Source organism: Rhinoraja longicauda, chromosome 7 (assembly GCF_053455715.1).
Source record: "Rhinoraja longicauda isolate Sanriku21f chromosome 7, sRhiLon1.1, whole genome shotgun sequence".
Classification (NCBI taxonomy): Eukaryota; Metazoa; Chordata; class Chondrichthyes; order Rajiformes; family Arhynchobatidae; genus Rhinoraja; species Rhinoraja longicauda.
In genome coordinates this window covers 735,995-762,201 of record NC_135959.1, presented here as the reverse complement: position 1 = coordinate 762,201, position 26,207 = coordinate 735,995, and the positions used below count along the sequence as shown (strand labels likewise).

At 54.1% G+C, this 26,207-nt stretch overlaps 1 protein-coding gene across 4 annotated transcripts in view; it reads left to right on the top strand.

The window, feature by feature from the left end:
* The window catches only part of fhip1b (FHF complex subunit HOOK interacting protein 1B), an 88,148-nt gene that overhangs the window by 38,463 nt on the left and 23,478 nt on the right, over positions 1-26,207 (top strand). For 2 of the 4 annotated variants that reach the window (XM_078401931.1, XM_078401928.1), the window contains exons 2-7: positions 1,897-2,307; positions 11,261-11,860; positions 17,997-18,155; positions 23,072-23,158; positions 25,046-25,213; positions 25,751-25,830. In XM_078401931.1, the coding sequence (XP_078258057.1) occupies positions 2,179-2,307; positions 11,261-11,860; positions 17,997-18,155; positions 23,072-23,158; positions 25,046-25,213; positions 25,751-25,830 (1,223 nt within the window). In that variant the 5' untranslated portion in view covers positions 1,897-2,178. The remainder of the gene's footprint in view (positions 1-1,896; positions 2,308-11,260; positions 11,861-17,996; positions 18,156-23,071; positions 23,159-25,045; positions 25,214-25,750; positions 25,831-26,207) is intronic. The other 2 variants (XM_078401929.1, XM_078401930.1) reach the window with 1 other exon arrangement.

Genomic DNA, 26,207 nt, shown 5'->3' with positions numbered 1-26,207 from the left:
GGATTGTGTGATTTATTTGTGTGTGGGTGCATGCATGTGTGTGTGTGCGCAGGTGAGTGTGTGTGCGCATGCATATGTGTGCATGCATGTGTGTGTCCAGGTGAGTGCCTGTGCATGCATGTGAGTGTGTGTGTGTAGATGAGTGCATTTGTGTGCGTGCATGCATGTGTGTGCATGTAAGTGAGTGCGTGTGTATCTGAATGCGTGTGTGTGCAGATGTGTGCATGTATGTGTATGCGTGTGTGTGCATGCAGGTGAGTGCCTATGTGTGTGTATGCATGCCTGTGTGCATCTAAGTGCATGTGTGTGCAGATGAGTGCGTGTGTGTGCATACGTGTGTGTGCATGTAGATGAGTGCATTTGTGTGTATGCATGTGTGTGTGGGCAGATGAGTGTGTGTGCATGCGTGTGTGTGCATGCAGATGAGCGTGTGTGTGTAGATGAGTGTGTGTGTGTGTGCGTGCATGTATGTCTGTGTGAGTGCGTGTGACCCATGGCACTGACAGAGATGCCCCTTGCAGCAGCTGCTAATTATGCGTGAGGTTACAGGTTACAACTGCTGGGCCCCTAATCCAGGGATGAGGAATGAATGTCAGGCTTTTGTTAGAATTCCTTCCTTCCATTTATCAAACTCTGGCCTCTCAAACAGGTCGTTGCTTCCTGGGAACAGGGACCTCCCTGGAGCACTGTTTCCTGCCTTTTCCCGGATATTTGCCAAGTCATTGGGTATTTCCGCGGGGGAGATTGACGGATTCTTGATTAGTGCGGGTGCCAACGGTTACGGGGAGAAGGCAGGAGAATGGGGTTGAGAGAGGAGGATAGATCAGCTGTGATTGAATGGCGGAGTAGACTCGATGGGCCGAACGGCCTAATATTGCCTCTGTGACTTGTGAACGTCTATATATGATTGTTGGGAAACTCCATGTTGTGTGTGTGTGTGTGTGTGTGTGTGTGTGTGTGTGTGTGTGAGTGTGTGTGTGTGTGTGTGTGTGTGAGAGTGACTTTTATGGTCAATCCTAGATGTGTCAGTATTTACAGGGGTCTCGGGGAGTATGTTGGTTACAGGGGGTCTCGGGGAGCGTGTTGGTTACAGGGGGTCTCGGGGAGTGTGTTAGTTACAGGGGGTCTCGGGGAGCGTGTTGATTACAGGGGGTCTCGGGGAGTGTGTTGGTTACAGGGGGTCTCGGGGAGTGTGTCAGTTACAGGGGGTCTCGGGGAGTGTGTTGGTTACAGGGGGACTCGGGGAGTGGTGGGTTACAGGGGGTCTCGGGGAGTGTGTCAGTTACAGGGGGTCTCGGGGAGTGTGTTGGTTACAGGGGGTTTCGGGGAGTGTGTGAGTTACAGGGGGTCTCGGGGAGCGTGTTGGTTACAGGGGGTCTCGGGGAGCGTGTTGGTCACAGGGGGTCTCGGGGAGTGTGTGAGTTACAGGGGGTCTCGGGGAGTGTGTGGGTTACAGGGGGTCTCGGGGAGCGTGTGAGTTACAGGGGGTCTCGGGGAGTGTGAGTTACAGGGGGTCTCGGGGAGTGGTGGGTTACAGGGGGTCTCGGGGAGTGTGTCAGTTACAGGGGGTCTCGGGGAGCGTGTTGGTTACAGGGGGTCTTGGGGAGCGTGTTGGTTACAGGTGGTCTCGGGGAGCGTGTCGGTTACAGGGGGTCTCGGGGGGCATGTCACTGTGTACTGGAGTTTCAGACTGGCAAGTGGAGTGATTGTATTCTCTCCATCCGACATATTCAGCAGCCATGTGCTGCTGTGGGTTTGTGAGGAGGTTGCAGGGCGATGTGGGAGGTCCGTGTTTAACTCAGGGAGGACCAGTGCACCACTGTGACCTGTGATGACCTGCGCATCTCACGCACTCTGCCCTACTCTTGTTAACCCTTTCCTCTCCATTGCCTCCAGCAGTGCAGCGAGACTGAGGCAACATGGAGCCTAGGCACCTACAGACGGGATGATACCGGCTGCCGGGACGAAGCTCGCCGGATAGAAGGAGTCACGCCCCACCCACCCCCCCCCCTCCCCTCTCCCACCGCTCCCCCCTCCCCTCCTATCCCCAACCTTCACCCCCTCTGCCTCCCCCCACCTCTCCCCAACCTCCACCCCCTCTGCCTCCCCCCTTCCCCCCTCACATTTCACGCCTGCCCTCCCCCCGTGCCCGCCCAGTGCCCGCTGCTTGAGGCGAGGATGAGCTGGCTGAACAAGCTGAATCCGAGACACACGGGGAGCAAGGCCAGCCGCCCCACAGGGCAGCCCATCCCCGTCACTGCCGACCCAGAGACCTGCCTCATGGTGTTCCAGAACCACTGGGCACAGGTAAGGCAGCTCCACGCATCGTCGGGCCTGGCGCCGCGCAGAGAGTTACGAGGGTGTCACAGCGTGGAGACCGGCCCTTCAGCCCAACGTGCCCCAGCTACACTAGTCCCACCTACCTGCGTTTGGCCCATGTCCCTCCAAACCTGTCCTATCCATGTACCTGTCCAACCGTTTCTTAAACGTTGGGATAGTCCCAGCCTCAACTACCTCCTCTGGCAGCTTGTTCCATACACCCACCACCCTCTGTGTGGAAAAGTTACCCCTCAGATTCCTATTAAATCTTCTCCCCTTCACCTTGAACCTATGTCCTCTGGACCTCGATTCCCCTACTCTGGGCAAGAGACTCTGTGCATCTACCTGATCTATTCCTCTCATGATTTTATACACCTCTATAAGATCTCCCCTCATCCTCCTGCGCTCCAGGGAATAGAGACCCAGCCTACTCAACCTCTCCCTGTAGCTCACACCCTCTAGTCCTGGCAACATCCTCATAAATCCTCTCTGTATCCTTTCCAGCTCGCCAGCACTGAGCTGCAGGGAGAGGTTGGGCTGGTTAAGACTATTCCTTAGAGCGCAGGAGGCTGAGGGGTGATTTTATAGAGGCATAGAAAATCATGAGAGGAATACATAGGGTGAATGCACAGAGTCTTTTACCCAGAGCAGGGGAATCAAGAACCAGAGGACATAGTTTTAAGGTAAGAGGGGAAAGATTTAATAAGACCCTGAGGGGAAAGTTTTTTACACAAAGGGTGGTGGGTGTATGGAACAAGCTGCCAGTGGAGGTAGTTGAGGCTGGGACTATTACAACAATTAAGAATCACTTAGACAGGTTCATGGAGAGGACAGGTTTAGAGGGATTTGGGGCAAATGCAGGCAGGTGGGACTAGTGTAGATGGGGCATGTTGGCCGGTGTGGGCAGGTGGGACTGGTGTAGATGGGGCATGTTGGTCGGTGTGGGACTAGTGTAGATGGGGCATGTTGGCCGGTGTGGGCAGGTGGGACTAGTGTAGATGGGGCATGTTGGTCGGTGTGGGCAGGTGAGACTAGTGTAGATGGGGCATGTTGGTCAGTGTGGGACTAGTGTAGATGGGGCATGTTGGTCAGTGTGGGACTAGTGTAGATGGGGCATGTTGGTCAGTGTGGGACTAGTGTAGATGGGGCATGTTGGTCAGTGTGGGACTAGTGTAGATGGGGCATGTTGGTCAGTGTGGGACTAGTGTAGATGGGGCATGTTGGTCAGTGTGGGACTAGTGTAGATGGGGCATGTTGGCCGGTGTGGGCAGGTGGAACTAGTGTAGATGGGGCATGTTGGCCGGTGTGGGCAGGTGAGACTAGTGTAGATGGGGCATGTTGGTCGGTGTGGGCAGGTGAGACTAGTGTAGATGGGGCATGTTGGTCAGTGTGGGACTAGTGTAGATGGGGCATGTTGGCTGGTGTGGGCAGGTGGAACTAGTGTAGATGGGGCATGTTGGTCGGTGTGGGCAGGTGGAACTAGTGTAGATGGGGCATGTTGGCCGGTGTGGGCAGGTGGGACTAGTGTAGATGGGGCATGTTGGTCGGTGTGGGCAGGTGGAACTAGTGTAGATGGGGCATGTTGGCCGGTGTGGGCAGGTGGGACTAGTGTAGATGGGGCATGTTGGTCGGTGTGGGCAAGTTGGGCCGAAGAGACCTTTTTCACGCTCTGTGACTTTATAACCAAAGGACATGGGTTTCAGGTGAGAGGGGGAAATTTAATAGTAACCTGAGGGGCAACTGTTTCACACAGAGGTGGTGGGTATATGGAATGAGCTGCCAGAGGAGGTAGTTGAGAGAGAGATTCTAGATCAGCATGTAAAAGACACTTGGGCAGGTACATGGATAGGACATTTTTAGAGGGATATGAGCCAAATGCAGGTAAATGGGACTAGCTTGGATGGGGCATTTTGGTCAGCATGGACATGTTGGGCCGAAGGGCCTGTTTCGGTGTCATATGATTCCATTTATTGGCAACAGAACAATTAACAGAGCAGAGACCAAGTGCAGGCTCGGCGATCGTTTCGCTGAACACCTCCGCTCAGTTCGTCTCAACCAACCTGATCTCCCGGTGGCACAGCACTTCAACTCCCTCTCCCACTCCCAATCTGACCTTTCTGTCCTGGGCCTCCTCCATTGTCAGAGTGAGGAACAGCACCTCATATTTCACTTGGGTAGTTTACACCCCAGCGGTATGAACTTCTCTAACTTCAGATAGTTCCTGCTTTCCCTCTCTATCCCCTCCCCTTCCCAGTTCTCCCACTGTCTTCCTGTCTCCGACTACATTCTATCTTTGTCCCGCCCCCTCCCCTGACATCTGTCACCCGAAACGTCACCCATTCCTTCTCTCCCGAGATGCTGCCTGACCCGCTGAGTTACTCCAGCACTCTGTGAAACTTCACCTATCCATGTTCTCCACAGATGCTGCCTGACCCGCTGAGTTACTCCAGCACTCTGTGAAACGTCACCTATCCATGTTCTCCACAGATGCTGCCTGACCCGCTGAGTTACTCCAGCACTCTGTGAAACTTCACCTATCCATGTTCTCCACAGATGCTGCCTGACCCGCTGAGTTACTCCAGCACTCTGTGAAACTTCACCTATCCATGTTCTCCACAGATGCTGCCTGACCACAGATCCAGCACTCTGTGTCTACCTTCGATTTAAACCAGCATCTGCAGTTTTCTTTCCTACAATTAAATTCCTACTTGCAGGAGCATAACAGGCCCCTTAACACAACACAGAGAGATAAGTATCCTATATAATACATAATAAACATATAACAATCAATGATACCATAAATTAATAACAGTAATACTAAGTAACCATGATGGTATAAACTCCAAAGTCCTGAGTTCAACCAAAAACACAGTTGAGTGGCGCGGTGGCGCAGCGGTAGAGTTGCTGCCTTACAGCGACTGCAGCGCCGGAGACCCAGGTTCGATCCCGACTACGGGTGCCGTCTGTACGGAGTTTGTACGTTCTTCCTGTGACCTGCGTGGGTTTTCTCCGAGATCTTCGGTTTCCTCCCACACTCCAAAGACGTGCAGGTTTGTAGGTTAATTGGCTTGGTGTATGTGTAAATTGTCCCTAGTGTGTGTAGGATAGTGTTAGTGTGCGGGGATCGCTGGTCGGTGCGGACTCGGTGGGCCGAAGGGCCTGGTTCCACACTGTATCACTGAACTAAAAAAAGTAAACTGAACTAAAGCACCAGAAACATTCCCTATTTGCAGGTTAATTGACTTCTGCAAAATTGCCTCTGGTGTGTAGGGGGTGGATAAGGAAGTGGGATAACATGAAACTAGCATGAAGGGGTGATCAATGGTCAGCGTAGACAGGGTGGGTTGCACGGCATGTTTCCACGCTGTCTTTCTAAATTAAACTAAACCAAGATCACAGTTGAAAAAAAGAGACAAAGTGCTGGAGTAACTCAGCGGGTCAGGCAGCATCTGTGGAGAACATGGATAGGTGACGTTCATGGTTGGGTTCCCCCCAGCGCCTCCTGTAGATCCCTTTGATGGTGGGGAGGTCAGTACCCAGGCAGTGTCCACCACTCTCTGTAGTCTCCTTTGTTCCTGGGTGTTCATGTTGCATGGCCGAGGGTTCACTGGAGACTGACATAGACAGTGTGGGCCCCACAGACTCACAATGAGTTGGTCGGGGGGGGCGGTGAGGGAAGTGGTGGGGCAGGTGGCGAGCTAGTTTGGGATGTATTCTTGATTATTGTCAAGATCCAGTGAAAATTTTTGTTTCAATTCAATCCGGTCAAATCATGCCAGACCTACACAATCAGGCCGCACACAGGTACAGCAGGTCATAGAGTCACAGAGTGATACAGTGTGGAAACAGGCCCTTCGGCCCAACTCGCCCACACCAACCAACAATGTCCCAGCTCCACTAGTCCCACTTGCCCGCGCTTGGTCCATAACCCTCCAAACCTGTCCTATCCATGTACCTGTCCAACTGTTTCTTAAATGATGGGATAGTCCCAGCCTCAACTACCTCCTCTGGCAGCTTGTTCCATACACCCACTACCCTCTGTGTGGAAAAGTTACCCCTCAGATTCCTATTAAATCCTTTCCCCTTCATCTTGAACCTATATCCTCTGGTCCTCGATTCCCCTACTCTGGGCACGAGACTCTGTGCATCTACCCGATCTATTCCTCTCATGATTTTGTACACCTCTATAAGGGCGGCATGGTAGCGCAGCGGTAGAGTTGCTGCTTTACAGCGAATGCAGCGCCGGAGACTCAGGTTCGATCCTGACTACGGGTGCTGCACTGTAAGGAGTTTGTACGTTCTCCCCGTGACCTGCGTGGGTTTTCTCCGAGATCTTCGGTTTCCTCCCACACTCCAAAGACGTACAGGTATGTAGGTTAATTGGCTGGGTAAATGTAAAAATTGTCCCTAGTGGGTGTAGGATAATGTTAATGTGCGGGGATCGCTGGGCGGCACGGACTTGGAGGGCCGAAAAGGCCTGTTTCCGGCTGTATATATATGATATGATATGAAGATCACCCCTCTACCTCCTGCGCTCCATGGAATAGAGACCCAGCCTACTCAACCTCTCCCTGTAGCTCACACCCTCTAGTCCTAGCAACCTCCTCGTAAATCATTTCTGAACCCTTTCAAGCTTGACAATATCTTTCCTATAACATGGTGCTCAGAACTGAACTCTGAATATTCTAAATGTGGTCTCACCAACGTCTTATACAACTGCAACATGACCTCCCAACTTCTAAACTCAAGATAGTGCAAAGAGAAAAATATCAGAGTGCTGAATATGGAGTTTGAGTTTCGTTTATTGGTGCAGTGAAAAGCATTTGTTGTATGCAAAGCAGTCAATGGAAAAACAATACATGATTACAATCAGGCAATCCACAGTGGACATGATAAAGGAAATATGTGAAGTATGTTGAGTGCAAGGCAAAGTCTGATCAAAGATAATCCCAGGGTCTCCAATGAGGTAGATAATAGTTCAGGACTGCTCTCTCGATGTTGGTAGGACGGTTCAGTTGTCTGATTACAGCTGGGAAGAGACTGTTACAGCGTTATAGTGTAGGAAGGAACTGGTGTAACTCAGCGGGACAGGCAGCATCTCAGGAGAGAAGGAATAGGCGACGTTTCTGGTCTGAAGAAGGGTCTCGACCTGAAAAGTCACCTATTCTTTCTCTCCAGAGATGTCATAGCGTTATATATATCCACAATGTGGTAGGTTGAAAGATCGGGACTACACCCATAGCTTACGGGAGGAGGTTCAGTAGTCTGAAAACACATGGGGAGTACAGCATGGACACATAGAAACATAGACAATAGGTACAGGAGGAGGCCATTTGGCCCATCGAGCCAGCGCCACCATTCACTATGATCATGGCTGATCATCCACAGTCAGTACCACGTGCCTGCCTTCTCCCCATATCCCTTGATTTCATTAGCCCTCAGAGCTCTATCTAACTCTCTCTTGAATACATTCAGTGAATTGGCCTCCACTGCCTTCTGTGGCAGAGAATTCCACAGATTCACAACTGTCTGGGTGAAGACGTTTTTCCCCATCTCAGTACCAAAATGGCCCACCCCTTATTCTTAAACTGTGGCCCCTGGTTCCGGACTCCCCCAACATCAGGAACATTTTTCCTGTATCTAGCCTGTCCAATCCCTTAAGAATTTTATATGTTTCTATAAGATCCCCTCTCATACTTCTAAATTCCAGTGAATATAAGCCCAGCCGTTCCATTCTTTCAACATATGTCAGACCCGCCATCCTGGGAATTAACCTGTTGCACTCCCTGAAATTCCTCAAATTAGGAGACCAAAACTGCACACAATACTCCAAGTGCCCTGTACAACTGCAGCAGGACCTCCTTGCTCCTGAACTCAAATCCTCTCGCTTTGAAGGCCAACATGTTGGGGGAGTCCCAAACCAGGGGCCACAGTTTAAGAATAAGGGGTAGGCCATTTAGAACGGAGATGAGGAAAAACATTTTCACTCAGAAGTTGTGAAGTTGTGGAACTCTGCCTTAGAGGGCAGTGGGGGGCAATTCCCTGGATGCTTTCAAGAGAGAGTTGGAAAGCGCTCTTAAAGATAGCGGAGTCAAGGGATATGGGGAGAGGGCAGGAACAGGATACTGATGGTGAATGATTAGCCATGATCATGGTGGATGGTGGTGCTGGCTTGATGGGCCGAATGGCCTACTCCTGAACCTATTGTCTATTGTCTATAACATGCCATTAGCTTCCTTCACTGCCTGCTGTACCTGCATGCTTACCTTGGGCATGTTTCCATGTGGGATGACTATGCATCTCTAAGCATGATCTTGTTGATTGGTGGAGCAGGCTCAATGGGCCAAAGGATGTCTTTGTGCATCTACTGATGTGGCTTGTCTAGAGAGGCAGAGCCCTGGAATGTTGACCTTGTGCACAGCTGGATCACACACAGCACACAGGGAGGAGGCTGGAGTCAGGCGTGTTGCTGGGAAATACATTCCGTTCCGGGCTTGGCACTTCAGGAAGCTGAGTAACCACAGAGGAAGTGTGCAGAACACTCTCCAGGGTGACATCAGGGCTAAGAGCTGCTAGTTTAGTTTGTACAGGAAAAAAACTGCAGAGGCTGGTCTAAATCGAAGGTAGACACAAAATGCTGGAGTATCTCAGCGGGTCAGGCATCATCTCGGGAGAGAAGGAATGGGTGACGTTTCGGGTCGAGACCCATCATCAGTCTGAAGAAGGGTCTCGACCCGAGACGTCACCCATTCCTTCTCTCCCGAGATGCTGCCTGACCTGCTAGTTTAGTTTGTTTAGTTTAGAGATACAGCACAGAAACAGGCCCTTCGGCCCACTGGGTCCATGCCGACCATCGGTCACCCGTTCACACCTGTCCGGCAGCATGGGGGTGCGATGAGAACTCTGAAGTGTTATATTCACTGGAGTTTAGAAGGATGAGAGGGGATCTTGTAGAAACATATAAAATTATAAAAGGACTGGACAAGCTAGATGCAGGAAAATTGTTCCCAATGTTGGGCGAGTCCAGAACCAGGGGCCACAGCCTTAGAATAAAGGGGAGGCCATTTAAAACTGAGGTGAGAAGGAACTTTTTCACCCAGAGAGTTGTGAATTTGTGGAATTCTCTGCCACAGAGGGCAGTGGAGGCCAAAACACTGGATGGATTTAAGAGAGAGTTACATAGAGCTCTAGGGGCTAGTGGAATCAAGGGATATGGGGAGAAGGCAGGCACGGGTTATTGATTGTGGACGATCAGCCATGATCACAATGAATGGCGGTGCTGGCTCGAAGGGCTGAATGGCCTCCTCCTGCACCTATTTTCTATGTTTCTAGCACTTGAAATAGATCACCATTCACATTCAAGCAGAGAACATGGTCAGGGCATTGGTGACGGCAGTAAAACTGGTCTTCCATCACTCCTGTAGCTTAGTTTAGAGATACAGCACGGAAACAGGCCCTTCGGCCCACAGAGTCCATGCCCACCATCCATCACCCGTTCACACTAGCCCCATGTTATCTCACTTTCACATCCACTCCCCACACACGAGGGGCTATTTACAGAAGGCCAATTAACCTACAAACCTACAATCCGAGGGGTCACTTTTCCACACAGAGGGTGGTGGGTGTATGGAACAAACAGTTGGACAGGTACATGGATAGGACAGGTTTGGAGGGATATGGACCAAGCGCAGGCAGGTGGGACTAGGGTAGCTAAGATACTGTTGGCCGGTGTGGGCGAGTTAGGCCGAAGGGCCAGTTTCCACACTATCACTCTATGACTCTATAACTGTACCACCCTACCATAACAAGAGAGCAGTCCTGAGCTACTATCTACCTCATTAGAAACCCTCTGACTATCTTTGATTGGACATTACTGACTTTATCTCGCACTAATTCACGTTATTACCTTTATCGTGTATCTGTACACTGTGGACAGCTCAGTTATTTTCATGTATTGTCTTTCCACTGACTGGTTAGCATGCAACGGAAGCTTTTCACTGTAACTAAAGAAACTGTCCCTGAATCTGGTTTTTACACTTCTATACCTTTTGCCTGATGGGAGAGGGGAGAAGAGGGAGTGACCGGGGTGAGACTGGTCCTTGATGATGCTGCTGGCCTTGCCGAGGCAGCGCGAGGTGTAGATGGAGTCAATGGGAGGGAAGATAGACACATAAAAGCTGGAGTAACTCAGCAGGACAAACAGTAGACAATAAGTGCAGGAGGAGGCCATTCGGCCCTACGAGCCAGCACTGCCATTCAATGTGATCATGGCTGATCATTCTCAATCAGTACCCCGTTCCTGCCTTCTCCCCATACCCCCTGACTCCGCTATCCTTAAGAGCTCTATCCAACTCTTTCTTGAATGCATTCAGAGAATTGGCCTCCACTGCCTTCTGAGGCAGAGAATTCCACAGACTGAAAAAGCTTTTCCTCATCTCCGTTCTAAATGGCCGACCCCTTATTCTTAAACTATGGCCCCTTGTTCTGGCAGCATCCATCTCTGGAGAGAAGGAATGGGAGATGTTTCTGGTCGAGACCCTTCTTCAGACTGGTTGGGGATAAGGGAAACGAGAGAAATAGACGGTGACGTGGAGAGAAAAACAACAATGAATGAAAGATATGCGAAAAAGTGAGGATGATGAAGGAAGCTTTCAAGAGAGAGCTAGATAGAGCACTTAAAGATAGCGGAGTCAGGGGGTATGGGGAGAAGGCAGGAACGGGGTACAGGTTGAGAATGATCAGCCATGATCACATTGAATGGTGGTGCTGGCTGGAAGGGCTGAATGGCCTCCTCCTGCACCTATTGTGTATTGAAGCAGAGGTTGGTTTGCGTGCTGGGCTGGGCTGGGCTGCGATCCAGCATTGGCTGCGGTCTCTTTAGGTCGTGGTAGGAGTTGTTGCCGGGCCGTGCATGTGATGCAGGTGGTGCTTTGTGCTGCAGGTGAGCCGCATCCTGGAGAGGCGTGATCCGCGGACGGCTGACGATGGCAGCGCCGTGCGTAACTACGCTGACCAGATGATGTACCTGCTGGTGGAGGAGCGGCCGCAGGATGACACGGGCATTGGGCCCATCCTGGAGATGGTGATGGTGGAGGACGTCCTTGACCAGCTGCTGTGTTGGCACCTCCGCGGCCAGCTGGACGACGACAAGAAGATCGAGCAGCTGAAGCTCTTTGACCTGTTGGTCAGCCAGTCCCAGCAGCCTCTGCTCAGGCACAAGCCCGTGCTCAACCCGCTGATGAGGCTGCTGGCCGTGTGTGTGGAGCCCCGGTCACAGGCCCTGGAGGGCAGTCTGGTCCTGCTCCTCAACCAGGTGTGTGTGTCCCTGTCCAGCGAGCCCTCCATCCTGGAGCTCTTCTTCCACGCCCAAACCGACCAGGGCCCCGCCAACCTCCTCATCTTCTCCATCCTCATCCCCTTCATCCACCGCGAGGGTCCCATCGGCCAGCAGGCCCGCGACGCCCTGCTGCTCATCATGGCCATCTCTGCCGAGAACGCCACCGTGGGCCGCTACATCGCCAACAACTCCTACTTCTGCCCCGTGAGTGGCCCGCCCTGCGGGGGGGGGGGGGGAGGGAGGGAGCGAGGGGGGAGGGAGAGGGAGCGAGGGGGGAGGGAGCGAGGGGGAGGGGGAAGCAGGGGGAGGGGAAGGGGAGCAAAGATAATAGAGCAGAGCATGATAGACCACTCGACCATAAACACCATAGTAGGTCACGGCGCCATTTTATTCGGCAGAAACTTCCAGAAACATTTAAAAAGTAAAATAACAACAATCTGTGAGTTGATGGATGAGATATATTCTGCATTTTAATGGTATCATCACACACACTGTTCCCCCACGGCACTGATTACACCGCGAGAGGCAGAGCCAACAGCGGGGTTTGCCTACTAAAATGGTGGACGTTACGCTACTTTGCGATTTAGACGGAGTGGTCCATCTTGCTCCTCTAGTATCTTTGAGTGGGAGGCAGGGAGGGGGAGGCAGGGTGAGGAGGGAGTGTAGGTGGAGGGGGGAGGGAAGGTGGTGGGAGGGAGATGGGGAAGGGGGAAACACGTTCACAAGTTGTAGGAGTAGAATTAGGTCATTCCACCCAGCGAGTCGACTCCGCCATTCAATCATGGCTGTTTAGGGATAGGGTGCACAGCCAGGCCCTTCAGCCCACCAAGTCCGTGCCGACCAGCGAGCACCCCTTACACACGATCCAACACACCAGGGACAAGTTACAATTTACTAACCCACAAAACCTGCACGTCTTTAGAATGCGGGACAAAACCAGAACACCTGGGGAAAACCCACACGGTCACAGGGAAAACGTACAAACTCCGTACAGACAGCACCCATAGTTAGGATCGAACCCAGATCCCCGGTGCTGTAAGGCAGCAGCTAGACCCGCTGCGCCCCAGTGCCGACTGAGACTGTGCATCTTTGCAGCACTGATATACTGACACCCATCACTCACTGTGTCACGAGCACAGTACTGGAGAGCTGGGCTGCATCCGGGATTGCAACGTGTGGAAAGGTAGGTGCAGCGTAGGTTTACTAGGTTAATTCCCGGAATGGCGGGACTGTCGTATGTTGAAAGACTGGAGCGACTAGGCTTGTATACACTGGAATTTAGAAGGATGAGAGGGGATCTTATCGAAACGTATAAGATTATTAAGGAGTTGGACACGTTAGAGGCAGGAAACATGTTCCCAATGTTGGGGGAGTCCAGAACAAGGGGCCACAGTTTAAGAATAAGGGGTAGGCCATTTAGAATGGAGATGGGGAAAAACTTTTTCAGTCAGAGAGTTGTGAATCTGTGGAATTCTCTGCCTCAGAAGGCAGTGGAGGCCAATTCTCTGAATGCATTCAAGAGAGAGCTGGATAGAGCTCTTAAAGATAGCGGAGTCAGGGGGTAGGGGGAGAAGGCAGGAACAGGGTACTGATTGAGAATGATCATCCATGATCACATTAAATGGCGGTCGGTGGTGACTAGAAGGGCCGAATGGCCTCCTCCTGCACCTATTGTCTATAAAAGCACAGAGTGCTGGAGTAACTCAGCGGGTCAGGCAGCATCTCTGGAGAACATGGATAGGTGACGTTTCAGATCGAGACTGAAGAGTCTTCAGAAGGGTCCCTAACCAAAACGTCACCTATACATGTTCTCCAGAGATGCTGCCTGACCCGCTGAGTTACTCCAGCACTCTGTGAAACGTCACCTATCCATGTGATTCACAGATGCTGCCTGACCTGCTGAGTCACTCCAGCACTTTGTGTCTTTCCTTGGTATGCCAGCATCTGCAGTTCCTTGTCTCTACATTTTGAGTGCCCTGTGTAGAATGTACTGGGCAGTACTGCACACACTGCCAGCATGTGATTCATAGAAAAATAGAGAATAGGTGCAGGAGAAGGCCATTCGGCCCATCGAGCCAGCACCGCCATTCAATGTGATCGTGGCTGATCATCCACAATCAGTACCCCCGTTCCTGCCTTCTCCCCATATCCCTTGATTCCGTTAGCCCCAAGAGCTAAGTCTGACTCTGTCTTGAATGCATTAGTTACCTTCGTTTCCTGGCGGTGATACTGCTGTGATAATAGCACACGGGTAACACGCTGGTGGGAAGCTGGACCTTGACTGGACTGTCCAGGTGAGTGAGGTTCAGCACTTCCAGAGCCAGGAGTGTTTATCTTCTCATGGACTGAGAGGGGATCTTATTGAAACGTATAAGATTATTAAGGGGTTGGACACGTTAGAGGCAGGAAACATGTTCCCAATGTTGGGGGAGTCCAGAACAAGGGGCCACAGTTTAAGAATAAGGGGTAGGCCATTTAGAACTGAGATGAGGAAAAACTTTTTCAGTCAGAGAGTTGTGAATCTGTGGAATTCTCTGCCTCAGAAGGCAGTGGAGGCCAATTCTCTGAATGCATTCAAGAGAGAGCTAGATAGAGCTCTTAAGGATAGCGGAGTCAGGGGGTATGGGAAGAAGGCAGGAAGGCAGTACTGATTGAGAATGATCAGCCATGATCACACTGAATGGCGGTGCTGGCTGGAAGGGCCGAATGGCCTCCTCCTGCACCTATTGTCTATTGGCTATTGACTGGAGCAATCAAATGCCAACCAGCTGCTGCTTTACAGGCTTATTAGACGCAACAACAAATAAACGTACAATACGTTATCAGTTACTCCAGGTGTACTCGACCATGAGAGAGCCAATAAGCAAACATACTCGTGTAAAGTCCACAGCGGCCCGGTGCTGCTGTTAGTGTTGTGCAACAGCCTGATGGTTAATATGGTCAGAAGATTCATCACCCTCTGACTGAAGACATTTCTCCTCATCTCCATCCTAAAAGAATGTCCTATAATTCTGAGGCTATGACCTCTAACATAGAAACATGAACATAGAAAATAGGTGCAGGAAGAGGCCATTTGGCCAGCATCGCCATTCATTGTGATCATGGCTGATTATCCACGATCAGTAACCCGTGCCTGCCTTCTCCCCATATCCCTCGATTCCACTAGCCCCTAGAGCTCTATCTAACTCTTTTAAATTCATCCAGTGAATTGGCCTCCACTGCCCTCTGTGGCAGAGAATTCCACAAATCCACAACTCTCTGGGTGAAAATTTTTATTCTCGTCTCAGTTCATCCTCTCCACATCCACGCAATCCAAGCCTGTCACTGTTCACTATGTCTCAGTGAGGTCCCTCCTCATTCTACTAATCTCTGCTGGGAAGAAGCTGTTCTTGAACCTGGAGGTCACGGATTTCAGACCCCTGTACCTTCCCCATGGTAGCAGCGAGATGAGAGCGTGGCCAGGGTGGTGTGGGTCAGTGAGAGTGTGGGTCAGTGAGAGTGTGGGTCAGTGAGAGTGTGGCCAGGGTGGTGTGGGTCAGTGAGAGTGTGGCCAGGGTGGTGTGGGTCAGTGAGAGTGTGGGTCAGTGAGAGTGTGGCCAGGGTGGTGTGGGTCAGTGAGAGTGTGGCCAGGGTGGTGTGGGTCAGTGAGAGTGTGGCCAGGGTGGTGTGGGTCAGTGAGAGCGTGGCCAGGGTGGTGTGGGTCAGTGAGAGTGTGGGTCAGTGAGAGTGTGGCCAGGGTGGTGTGGGTCAGTGAGAGTGTGGCCAGGGTGGTGTGGGTCAGTGAGAGTGTGGCCAGGGTGGTGTGGGTCAGTGAGAGTGTGGCCAGGGTGGTGTGGGTCAGTCAGGGTGGTGTGGGTCAGTGAGAGTGTGGGTCAGTGAGAGTGTGGCCAGGGTGGTGTGGGTCAGTGAGAGTGTGGCCAGGGTGGTGTGGGTTAGTGAGAGTGTGGCCAGGGTGGTGTGGGTCAGTGAGAGTATGGCCAGGGTGGTGTGGGTCAGTGAGAGTGTGGCCAGGGTGGTGTGGGTCAGTGAGAGTGTGGCCAGGGTGGTGTGGGTCAGTGAGAGTGTGGCCAGGGTGGTGTGGGTCAGTGAGAGTGTGGCCAGGGTGGTGTGGGTCAGTGAGAGTGTGGGTCAGGGTGGTGTGGGTCAGTGAGAGTGTGGCCAGGGTGGTGTGGGTCAGTGAGAGTGTGGCCAGGGTGGTGTGGGTCAGTGAGAGTGTGGCCAGGGTGGTGTGGGTCAGTGAGAGTGTGGCCAGGGTGGTGTGGGTCAGTGAGAGTGGCCAGGGTGGTGTGGGTCAGTGAGAGTGTGGCCAGGGTGGTGTGGGTCAGTGAGAGTGTGGCCAGGGTGGTGTGGGTCAGTGAGAGTGGCCAGGGTGGTGTGGGTCAGTGAGAGTGTGGCCAGGGTGGTGTGGGTCAGTGAGAGTGTGGCCAGGGTGGTGTGGGTCAGTGAGAGTGTGGCCAGGGTGGTGTGGGTCTCATGATGCTGGCTGCCTTTTTGAGGCAGCACCTCCTGTAGATCCCTGTGATGGTGGGGAGGTCAGTGTGTGATGGAGTGGGCAGTGTGGGGTGGGGAGGTCAGTGTGTGATGGAGTGGGCAGTGTGGGGTGGGGAGGTCAGTACCCGTGATGGAGTGGGCAGTGTGGGGTGGGGAGGTCAGTACCCGTGATGGAGTGGGCAGTGTGGGGTGGGGAGGTCAGTACCCGTGATGGAGTGGGCAGTGTGTGATGGAGTGGGCAGTGTGGGGTGGGGAGGTCAGTGTGTGATGGAGTGGGCAGTGTGGGGTGGGGAGGTCAGTGTGTGATGGAGTGGGCAGTGTGGGTGGGGAGGTCAGTGTGTGATGGAGCGGGCAGTGTGGGGTGGGGAGGTCAGTACCCGTGATGGAGTGGGCAGTGTGGGGTGGGGAGGTCAGTGTGTGATGGAGTGGGCAGTGTGGGGTGGGGAGGTCAGTACCCGTGATGGAGCGGGCAGTGTGGGGTGGGGAGGTCAGTACCCGTGATGGAGTGGGCAGTGTGGGGTGGGGAGGTCAGTGTGTGATGGAGTGGGCAGTGTGGGGTGGGGAGGTCAGTGTGTGATGGAGTGGGCAGTGTGGGGTGGGGAGGTCAGTACCCGGGCAGTGTCCACCATGAGTTTTAATAGCAACTTGAGGACAACCTTTTCACACAGAGGGGGTGAGTGTGTGGACCGAGCTGATGGAAGAGGTATTTGAGGCAGGGACAATAACAACCACTTGAATGGGTACATGGATAGGATGGGTTTAAAGGGATATAAATGGACACAAAGTCCCGGAGTAACTCAGCAGATCTGAGAGAACACAGATAGCTGACGTTTTGGGTCTGGATCCTTCTTGACACCACTTGTTCTCCAAAGATGCTGCCTGACCCGCTGAGTTATTGCAGCATTTAGTGTTCCTTGTTTCCACTAAGGCTGAGAGTGATATGGACCAAACGCAGGCAAATGGATCCAGCCGTGATGGCTAGAACGGACAGGTGGCACCGAAGGGTCTTTTTCTGTGCTGTATGACTCTGTGACATCTCACTATTGGGCGGCACGGTGGCGCAGCGGTAGAGTCGCTGCCTGACAGCGCTCGCAGCGCCGGAGACCCGGGTTCCATCCTGATTACGGGCGCTGTCTGTACGGAGTTTGTACGTTCTCCCCATGACTGCGTGGGTTTTCTCCGAGATCTTTGGTTTCCTCCCACATTCCAAAGACGTGCAGGCTTGTAGGTTAATTAGTTTGGTATAAGTGTAAATTATCCCTAGTGTGTGTAGGATAGTGTTAGAGTGCGGGGATCGCTGGTCGGCGCGGACTCGGTGGGCTGAAGGGCCTGTTTCAGCGCTGTATCTCTAAACTAAACTAAAGTAAACAGTGGCCAGACAGATAACCCGTTATCGTTGTCGACTTGGAGATGTGTGGGTTTGGTGGTCATTGGCAACCTGCCGGGGCACAGGTAGTGGTTAGAAGAGGGGTGGGGTGGGGGGGGGAGGGGGGGCAGCAGGGATGCATGGGGCTGAGCGGCCTGTTTCTGTGCTTTATGACGTGGACTGTCAGCTAAGCCAGGTCCTGTGATCTTGCTTGCTGTCAACCACTGATGTTTGAGGTGGGAGAGGGGGAATGGGAGGCAGGGAGCTTGTTGAGATTAGGGGAAGGAAAAGGAATGGGCTGGGGAGAGGGAGGTGGGAGGAACTAGGTGGGACTACTGTTGGTGGGGCATGGTGGGCGGTGTGGGCACATTTCCACACTGTATCACTCTATGACCTCCTGACTCAATGTCTGTGACTCTGTGTCTCCGTGTCTCTGTGACTCCATATCTCTCTGCCTCCATGACAGTGTGTCTGCCCCTCCAGGTGCTGGCCACGGGGCTTAGTGCACTTTACTCCTCGCTGCCTCGCAAGATCGAGGTGCGGGGGGACGACTGGCACGCCCTTCGGCGCGAGGACTGGATGGGGGTCTCCTCCATCACCATGTTCATGAACTCACTGGAATTCTGCAACGCCGTCATCCAGGTAGGAGCCACTCCGGTCTCACCGCCTCGCCCCACCACCCCCTCACCCTCGCCCCCTCACCCCCACCCCCTCACCCCCCCCAACCTCTCGACGACCCACCCGCTCGCCCCCCCACCCTCGCCCCCCACCCCCACCACCCCCTCACCCTCGCCCCCTCACCCTCACCCCCCCCACCCTCTCGACACCCCACCCCCTCACCCTCGCCCCCTCACCCCCACCCCCTCACCCCCCCAACCTCTCGACGCCCCACCCGCTCGCCCCCCCACCCTCGCCCCCCACCACCCCCTCACCCTCGCCCCCTCACCCCCACCCCCTCACCCCCCCCCCCCTCACCCCCCCACCCTCTCGACACCCCACCCCCTCACCCTCACATACCCTCCCCCCACCACCCCCTCAGGGCCCCACCCCCTCACCGTCCACCCCCTCGCCCCCACACACCCTCGCCCCACCCCCTCACCCCCCCACCCTCTCGACGCCTCACCCTCGCCCCTTCACCCCCACCCCCTCAGGGCCCCACCCCCTCACCGCCCACCCCCTCGCCCCTCGCCCCCCACCCCCTCATCCCCACCCCCTCAGGGCCTCACCGCCCACCCCCTCACCCCCTCGCCCCCACACAACCTCGCCCCACCACCCCCTCACCCTCGCCCCCTCGCCACCCCACCCCCTCACCCCCCCCACCCTCGCCCCCTCGCCGCCCCACCCCCTCACCCCCACACACCCTCGCCCCCCTCACCCCCACCCCCTCACCGCCCACCCCCTCACCCCCCTCGCCCCCACACAACCTCGCCCCACCACCCCCTCACCCTCGCCCCCTCGCCACCCCACCCCCTCACCCCCACACACCCTCGCCCCCCTCACCCCCACCCGCTCACCGCCCCACCCCCTCGCCCCCTCACCCCCACCCCCTCAGGGCCCCACCCCCTCGCCGCCCCACCCTCTTGCCCCCCCACCCTCTTGCCCCCTCACTGCCCCACCCCCTCACCGCCCACCCCCTCACCCCCCACCCCCTCACCGCCCCACCCCCTTGCCACCCCTCCCCCTCGCCGCCCCTCCCCCTCACCACCCCACCCCCTTGCCCCCACACCCCCTCACCGCCCCACCCCCTCGCCGCCCCACCCCCTCACCACCCCACCCCCTCGCCCCCCCACCCCCTCAGCAAACGGGGGGCTCAGCAATACAGGGGGCTAATCCATGGGTCGGAGGGGGGTGGGGGGTTATATAGAGAGTAACAAATCCATGGGTGTGGGTTTCCAGCAGGGATATGATCCAGGAGTTCAGGGGGTTAATACATAAAATAACAGATCCCTGTGAGTGGGTTACAAGCTCGGGTTTAATCATAGAAACATAGAAAATGGGTGCAGGAGGAGGCTATTCGGCCCTTCGAGCCAGCACCGCCATTCATGGTGATCATGGCTGATCATCAGAACCCCTCACCTGCTTTTCCCGGCAGACCCATTGTCTCTGCCTGCTCATGCCCCACCGAACTTATCTCTACCTACCTCGACTCCATCCTATCCCCCCTGGTCAAATCCCTCCCCACCTACGTCCAAGACACCTCACACGTTCTCCATCTCCTGGATAACTTCCGGTTCCCAGGCCCCCACTCCCTCATTTTCACCATGGATGTCCAGTCACTCTACACTTCCATCCCCCACAAGGATGGTCTCGAAGCCCTCCGTTTCTTCCTCGACCGTAGAACCAGCCAATCCCCATCGATCAACACTCTCCTCCGCCTAGCAGAGCTGGTTCTTACCCTCAATAACTTCTCCTTTGACTCCTCCCACTTCCTCCAAACCAGAGGCGTAGCTATGGGCACTCGCATGGGCCCTAGCTACGCCTGCCTCTTTGTCGGGTACGTCGAACAATCCCTGTTCCAGACGTACACTGGCCCCATCCCCGAACTCTACCTCCGCTACATCGACGACTGCATTGGTGCTACCTCTTGCACCCATGCAGAACTCACTGACTTTATACACTTCACCTCCAATTTCCATCCTGCCCTTAAATATACCTGGACTATCTCTGACATCTCCCTCCCGTTTCTGGACCTCACCATCTCCATCACAGGAGAAAAATTAGTGACGGACATTTATTACAAGCCCACCGACTCGCACAGCTATCTGGACTACACTTCTTCCCACCCGGTCCCCTGCAAAAAGTCTATCCCCTACTCCCAATTCCTCCGTCTACGCCGCATCTGTGCCCGGGATGAGGTGTTTCAGACTAGGGCTTCCGAGATGTCCTCGTTTTTCAGAAAACGGGGCTTCCCCTCCTCCATTATAGATGAGGCTCTCACTAGGGTCTCTTCTACATCCCGCAGCTCCGCTCTTGCTCCCCATCCCCCCACTCGCAACAAGGACAGGATCCCCCTCGTTCTCACCTTCCACCCCACCAGCCAGCGGATCCAACATATCATCCACCAACATTTCCGTCACCTACAACAGGACCCCACCACTGGCCATATCTTCCCATCCCCTCCCCTCTCTGCATTCCGCAGAGACCGTTCCCTCCGCAACTCCCTGGTCCACTCGTCCCTTCCTACCCAAACCACCCTAACCCCGGGCACTTTCCCTTGCAACCGCACGAGATGCAACACCTGTCCCTTTACCTCCCCCCTCAACTCCATCAAAGGACCCAAACATTCTTTCCAGGTGAGACAGAGGTTCACCTGCACCTCCTCCAACCTCATCTATTGCATCCGCTGCTCTAGATGTCAACTCATCTATATCGGCGAAACCAAGCGCAGGCTCGGCGATCGCTTCGCTGAACACCTGCGCTCGGTCCGCATTAACGCCACTGATCTCCCGGTGGCTCAGCACTTCAACTCCCCCTCCCATTCCCAGTCTGACCTCTCTGTCATGGGCCTCCTCCAGTGCCATAGTGAGGCCCGCCGGAAATTGGAGGAGCAGCACCTCATATTTCGCCTGGGCAGTTTGCGGCCCGGTGGTATGAACGTCGACTTCTCCAACTTCAGATAGCTCCTCTGTCCCTCCCTTCCCCTCCTCCTTCCCAGATCTCCCTCTATCTTCCTGTCTCCACCTATATCCTTCCTTTGTCCCACCCCCGACATCAGTCTGAAGAAGGGTCTCGACCCGAAACGTCACCCATTCCTTCTCTCCCGAGATGCTGCCTGACCTGCTGAGTTACTCCAGCATTTTGTGAATAAATCGATTTGTACCAGCATCTGCAGTTATTTTCTTATTCTCCCCATATCCCTTGGTTCCATTAGCCCTAAGAGCTAAATCTAACTCTCTCTTGAAAACATCCCATAAATTGGCCTCCACTGCCTTCTGTGGCAGAGAATTCCACAGATTCACAACTCTGGGTGAAAAGGTTATTCCTCATCTCAGTCCTAAATGGCCGACCCCTTATTCTTAAACTGTGACCCCTAGTTCTGGACTCTGCCAACATGGGGAACTTTTTTCCTGCATCTAGCCTGTCCAATCCCTTAATATGTTTATATAAGATCCCCTCTCATCCTTCTAAATTCCAGTGAAGATAAGCCAAGTCGATCCATTCTTTCATCATATGACAGTCCCACCATCCTGGGAATTAACCTGGTGAACCTACGCTGCACTCCCTCAATAGCAACAATGTCCTTCCTCAAATTAGAAGACCAAAACTGCACACAGTACTCGAGGTCGCTGGACAACTGCAGTAGGACCTCCTTGCTCCTAAACTCAAGTCCTCTTGCAATGAAGGCCAACATGCCATTAGCTTTCTTCACTGCTTGCTGTACCTGCATGCTTACTTTCAGTGACTGATGTACAACACACCCAGGTCTTGTTGCACCTCCCTTTTTCCTAATCTGACACCATTCAGATAATAATCTGCCTTCCTGTTCTTACCACCGAAGTGGATAACCTCACATTTATCCACATTATACTGCATCTGCCATGCATCTGCCCACTCGCCCAACCTATCCAAGTCACCCTGCAGCCTCATAGCATCCTCCTCACAGCTCACACTGCCACCCAGCTTTGTGTCATCCGCAAACTTGGAGATGTCACATTTAATTCCCTCGTCTAAATCGTTAATATATATTGTAAATAACTGCGGTCCCAGCACTGAGCCTTGCGGTACCCCACTAGTCACTGCCTGCCATTCTGAAAGGGACATGTTAATTCCTACTCTTTGCTTCCTGTCTGCCAACCAGTTCTCTATCCATGTCAATACCCTACCCCCAATACCATGTGCTCTAATTTTGCACGCTAATCTCTTGTGTGGGACCTTGTCAATGGCTTTTTGAAAGTCCAGATGCACCACATCTACTGGCTCTCCCTGATCCATTCTACTTGTTACATCCTCAAACAATTCCAGAAGATTAGTCAAGCATGATTTCCCTTCATAAATCCATGCTGACTTTGACCGATCCTGTCACTGATTTCCAAATGGGCTGCTATAACATCTTTAATAATCGACTCAAGCATCTTCCCCACGACCGATGTCAGGCTAACTGGTCTATAATTCCCTTTTTCTCTCTCCCTCCTTTCTTAAAAAGTGGGGTTACATTGGCTACCCTCCAGTCCACAGGAACTGATCCAAAGTCGAGAAAACATTGGAAAATGATCACCAATGCATCCATGATTTCTAGGGCCACCTCCTCGAGTACTTTGGGATGTAGACCATCAGGCCCTGGGGATGTACCAGCGGGCGGCCGCCATTAGTGGAGCGGGAGCACATGGCCGCTGGCTGGGTGAGGTCACGTGGGGCGGTGGCGTCACCCTTTGTCCCTTATTTGGGAGTGAGGAAGTTGGCAACCCTACTAATACGGGACAAGGGCAACTCTACGGGACAAACTAATTTAGCCCAAAATACGGGATGTCCCGGCTAATACGGGACAGTTGGCGACCCTAGGTGTGTGGGAGCAGGTTGGGCAGGTGGTGACCGGAGCCTCTGCTCTCCTCTCCGTGCAGGTAGCCCATCCCCTGGTCCGGAACCAGCTGGTGGAGTACGTGCATAATGGATTCCTGGTGCCAGTCATGGGCCCTGCACTCCACAAGGTAAGGCAGCATGCTCTCCCACCTGACCAATGACCGACTCTCTCACTGTGACCCTGTGACTGTGTCTCTGTGACTGTGTCTCTGTGACTGTGTCTCTGTGTCTGTGACTCTGTGACTCTGTGACTGTGACTGTGTCTCTGTGACCGTGTCTCTGTGACTGTGTCTCTGTGACTGTGACTGTGTCTCTGTGACCGTGTCTCTGTGACCGTGTCTCTGTGACCGTGTCTCTGTGACCGTGTCTCTGTGACTGTGTCTCTGTGACTGTGTCTCTGTGTCTCTGTGACTGTGTCTCTGTGACCGTGTCTCTGTGACCGTGTCTCTGTGACCGTGTCTCTGTGACTGTGTCTCTGTGACTGTGTCTCTGTGTCTCTGTGACTGTCTCTGTGTCTCTGTGACTGTGTCTCTGTGACTGTGTCTCTGTGACCGTGTCTCTGTGACCGTGTCTCTGTGACTGTGTCTCTGTGACTGTGTCTCTGTGACCGTGTCTCTGTGACCGTGTCTCTGTGACTGTGTCTCTGTGACTGTGTCTCTGTGACCGTGTCTCTGTGACTGTGTCTCTGTGACTGTGTCTCTGTGACCGTGTCTCTGTGACCGTGTCTCTGTGACTGTGTCTCTGTGACTGTGTCTCTGTGACTGTGTCTCTGTGACTGTGTCTCTGTGACCGTGTCTCTGTGACCGTGTCTCTGTGACTGTGTCTCTGTGACTGTCTCTGTGTCTCTGTGACTGTGTCTCTGTGACCGTGTCTCTGTGACCGTGTCTCTGTGACCGTGTCTCTGTGACTGTGTCTCTGTGACTGTGTCTCTGTGTCTCTGTGACTGTCTCTGTGTCTCTATGACTGTGTCTCTGTGACTGTGTCTCTGTGTCTCTGTGACTGTCTCTGTGACTGTGTCTCTATGACTGTGTGATTGTGTCTCTGTGACTGTGTGATTGTGTCTCTATGACTGTGTCTCTGTGACTGTGTCTCTGTGACTGTGTGATTGTGTCTCTGTGACTGTGATTGTGTCTCTATGACTGTGTCTCTGTGACTGTGTGATTGTGTCTCTGTGACTGTGTGATTGTGTCTCTGTGACTGTGTGATTGTGTCTCTATGACTGTGTCTCTGTGACTGTGTCTCTATGACTCTATGACTGTGTCTCTGTGACTGTGTGATTGTGTCTCTGTGACTGTGTGATTGTGTCTCTGTGACTGTGTGATTGTGTCTCTGTGACTGTGTGATTGTGTCTCTATGACTGTGTCTCTGTGACTGTGTGATTGTGTCTCTGTGACTGTGTGATTGTGTCTCTATGACTGTGTCTCTGTGACTGTGTCTCTGTGACTGTGTGATTGTGTCTGTGACTGTGTCTCTGTGACTGTGATTGTGTCTCTGTGACTGTGTCTCTGTGACTCTATGACTGTGTCTCTGTGACTGTGTGATTGTGTCTCTGTGACTGTGTGATTGTGACTGTGTCTCTGTGACTGTGTGATTGTGTCTCTGTGACTGTGTCTCTGTGTGTCTCTGTGACTCTCTCACTGTGACCCTGTGTCCCTATGACTGTGTCTCTGTGACTGTGTGATTGTGTCTCTATGACTGTGTGATTGTGTCTCTGTGACTGTATCTCTGTGACTCTGTGACTCTGTGACTGTGACTCTCTCACTGTGACCCTGTGACTGTGTGGTGGTGGGTGTGGTGTGGTGCCCAGGTTGGGAGTGGTGCCATGGGCTGGGTGGGGTGGGGTGGGGCGGTGTGGGCAGGTTGGGTGTGGTGGGGCAGTGTGGGCAGGTTGGGTGTGGTGGGGCGGTGTGGTGCCCATGGATAGGTGCGGGGTGCGGGTGGGCAGGTTGGGAGTGGTGCCATGGGCTGGGTGCGGGGTGCAGTGTGGTGAGCGTACACCTCTGTGACCCCCCCAGACCTCCATTGAGGAGATGATCGCCAGCACGGCCTACCTGGACCTGTTCCTGCGCACCGTCAGCGAGGCGGCTCTGCTGAAAACCTTCCTGCGCTTCATCGTGCTGCACCGGCACGACAACATCACCATCCTCGACACACTCATCAGCCGCATCAGCAGTAACTCCAGGGTGAGACACCCCCCCCCCCTCGCCTCCACCCCCCCTCCCCGTCTCAAGCTGCCCTCCCCGTCTCCACCCCCCCCCTCGCCTCCACCCCCCCCTCGTCTCAAACTGCCCTCGCCGTCTCAAACTGCCCTCCCCGTCTCCACCCCCAGTCTCCACCCCCCCCCTCCCCGTCTCCACCCCCCCCCCTCGCCTCCACCCCCCCCCCGTCTCAAACTGCCCTCCCCGTCTCAAACTGCCCTCCCCGTCTCCACCCCCCGTCTCCACCCCCCCCTCCCCGTCTCCACCCCCCCCCCCTCGCCTCCACCCCCCCCCCCGTCTCAAACTGCCCTCCCCGTCTCAAACTGCCCTCCCCATCTCAAACTGCCCTCCCCGTCTCCACCCCCCCCCCCCCTCCCCGTCTCCACCCCCCCTCCCCATCTCCACTCCCCCTCGTCTCCACCCCCCCCTCCCCGTCTCCACCCCCCTGTTGTATGCGGCCGTGGGCACGGCTGCCTTGCTGCCTGCGTGTCTGCCTGTAACTGCGATGTGTCCTTTCCCCAGCTCTGCATGGTCTCCCTCAGTCTGTTCCGGACCCTGCTCACCCTTAGCTGTGAGGACATCATGCTGCAACTCGTTCTCAGGTAGGCCGGGGCCACGACCCACCCTCCCCTCGACAGCCCTGGCGGTGGGGGGCAGGGGGAGGGGAGAGCAAGACCTGGGGGGCAGGGGGAGGGGGAACAGGGGCCTGGGGAAAACTTGTACTTGGGGAGAAGTGTGAACTCCACACACAGTCAGACACGCACACCTATACACCCACACACACACACACACACACACACACACACATACACACACACACACACACACATCGCTTGAGGTTAGGGTTGGAGCTGGGTTTAGTTTACAGATACGGCATGGAAACAGGCCCTTCGGCCCACTGAGTCCGTGCCGACCAGCGATCCCCGCACACTAACATTATCCTACACACACCAGGGACAATTTACAATTATACCAAGCC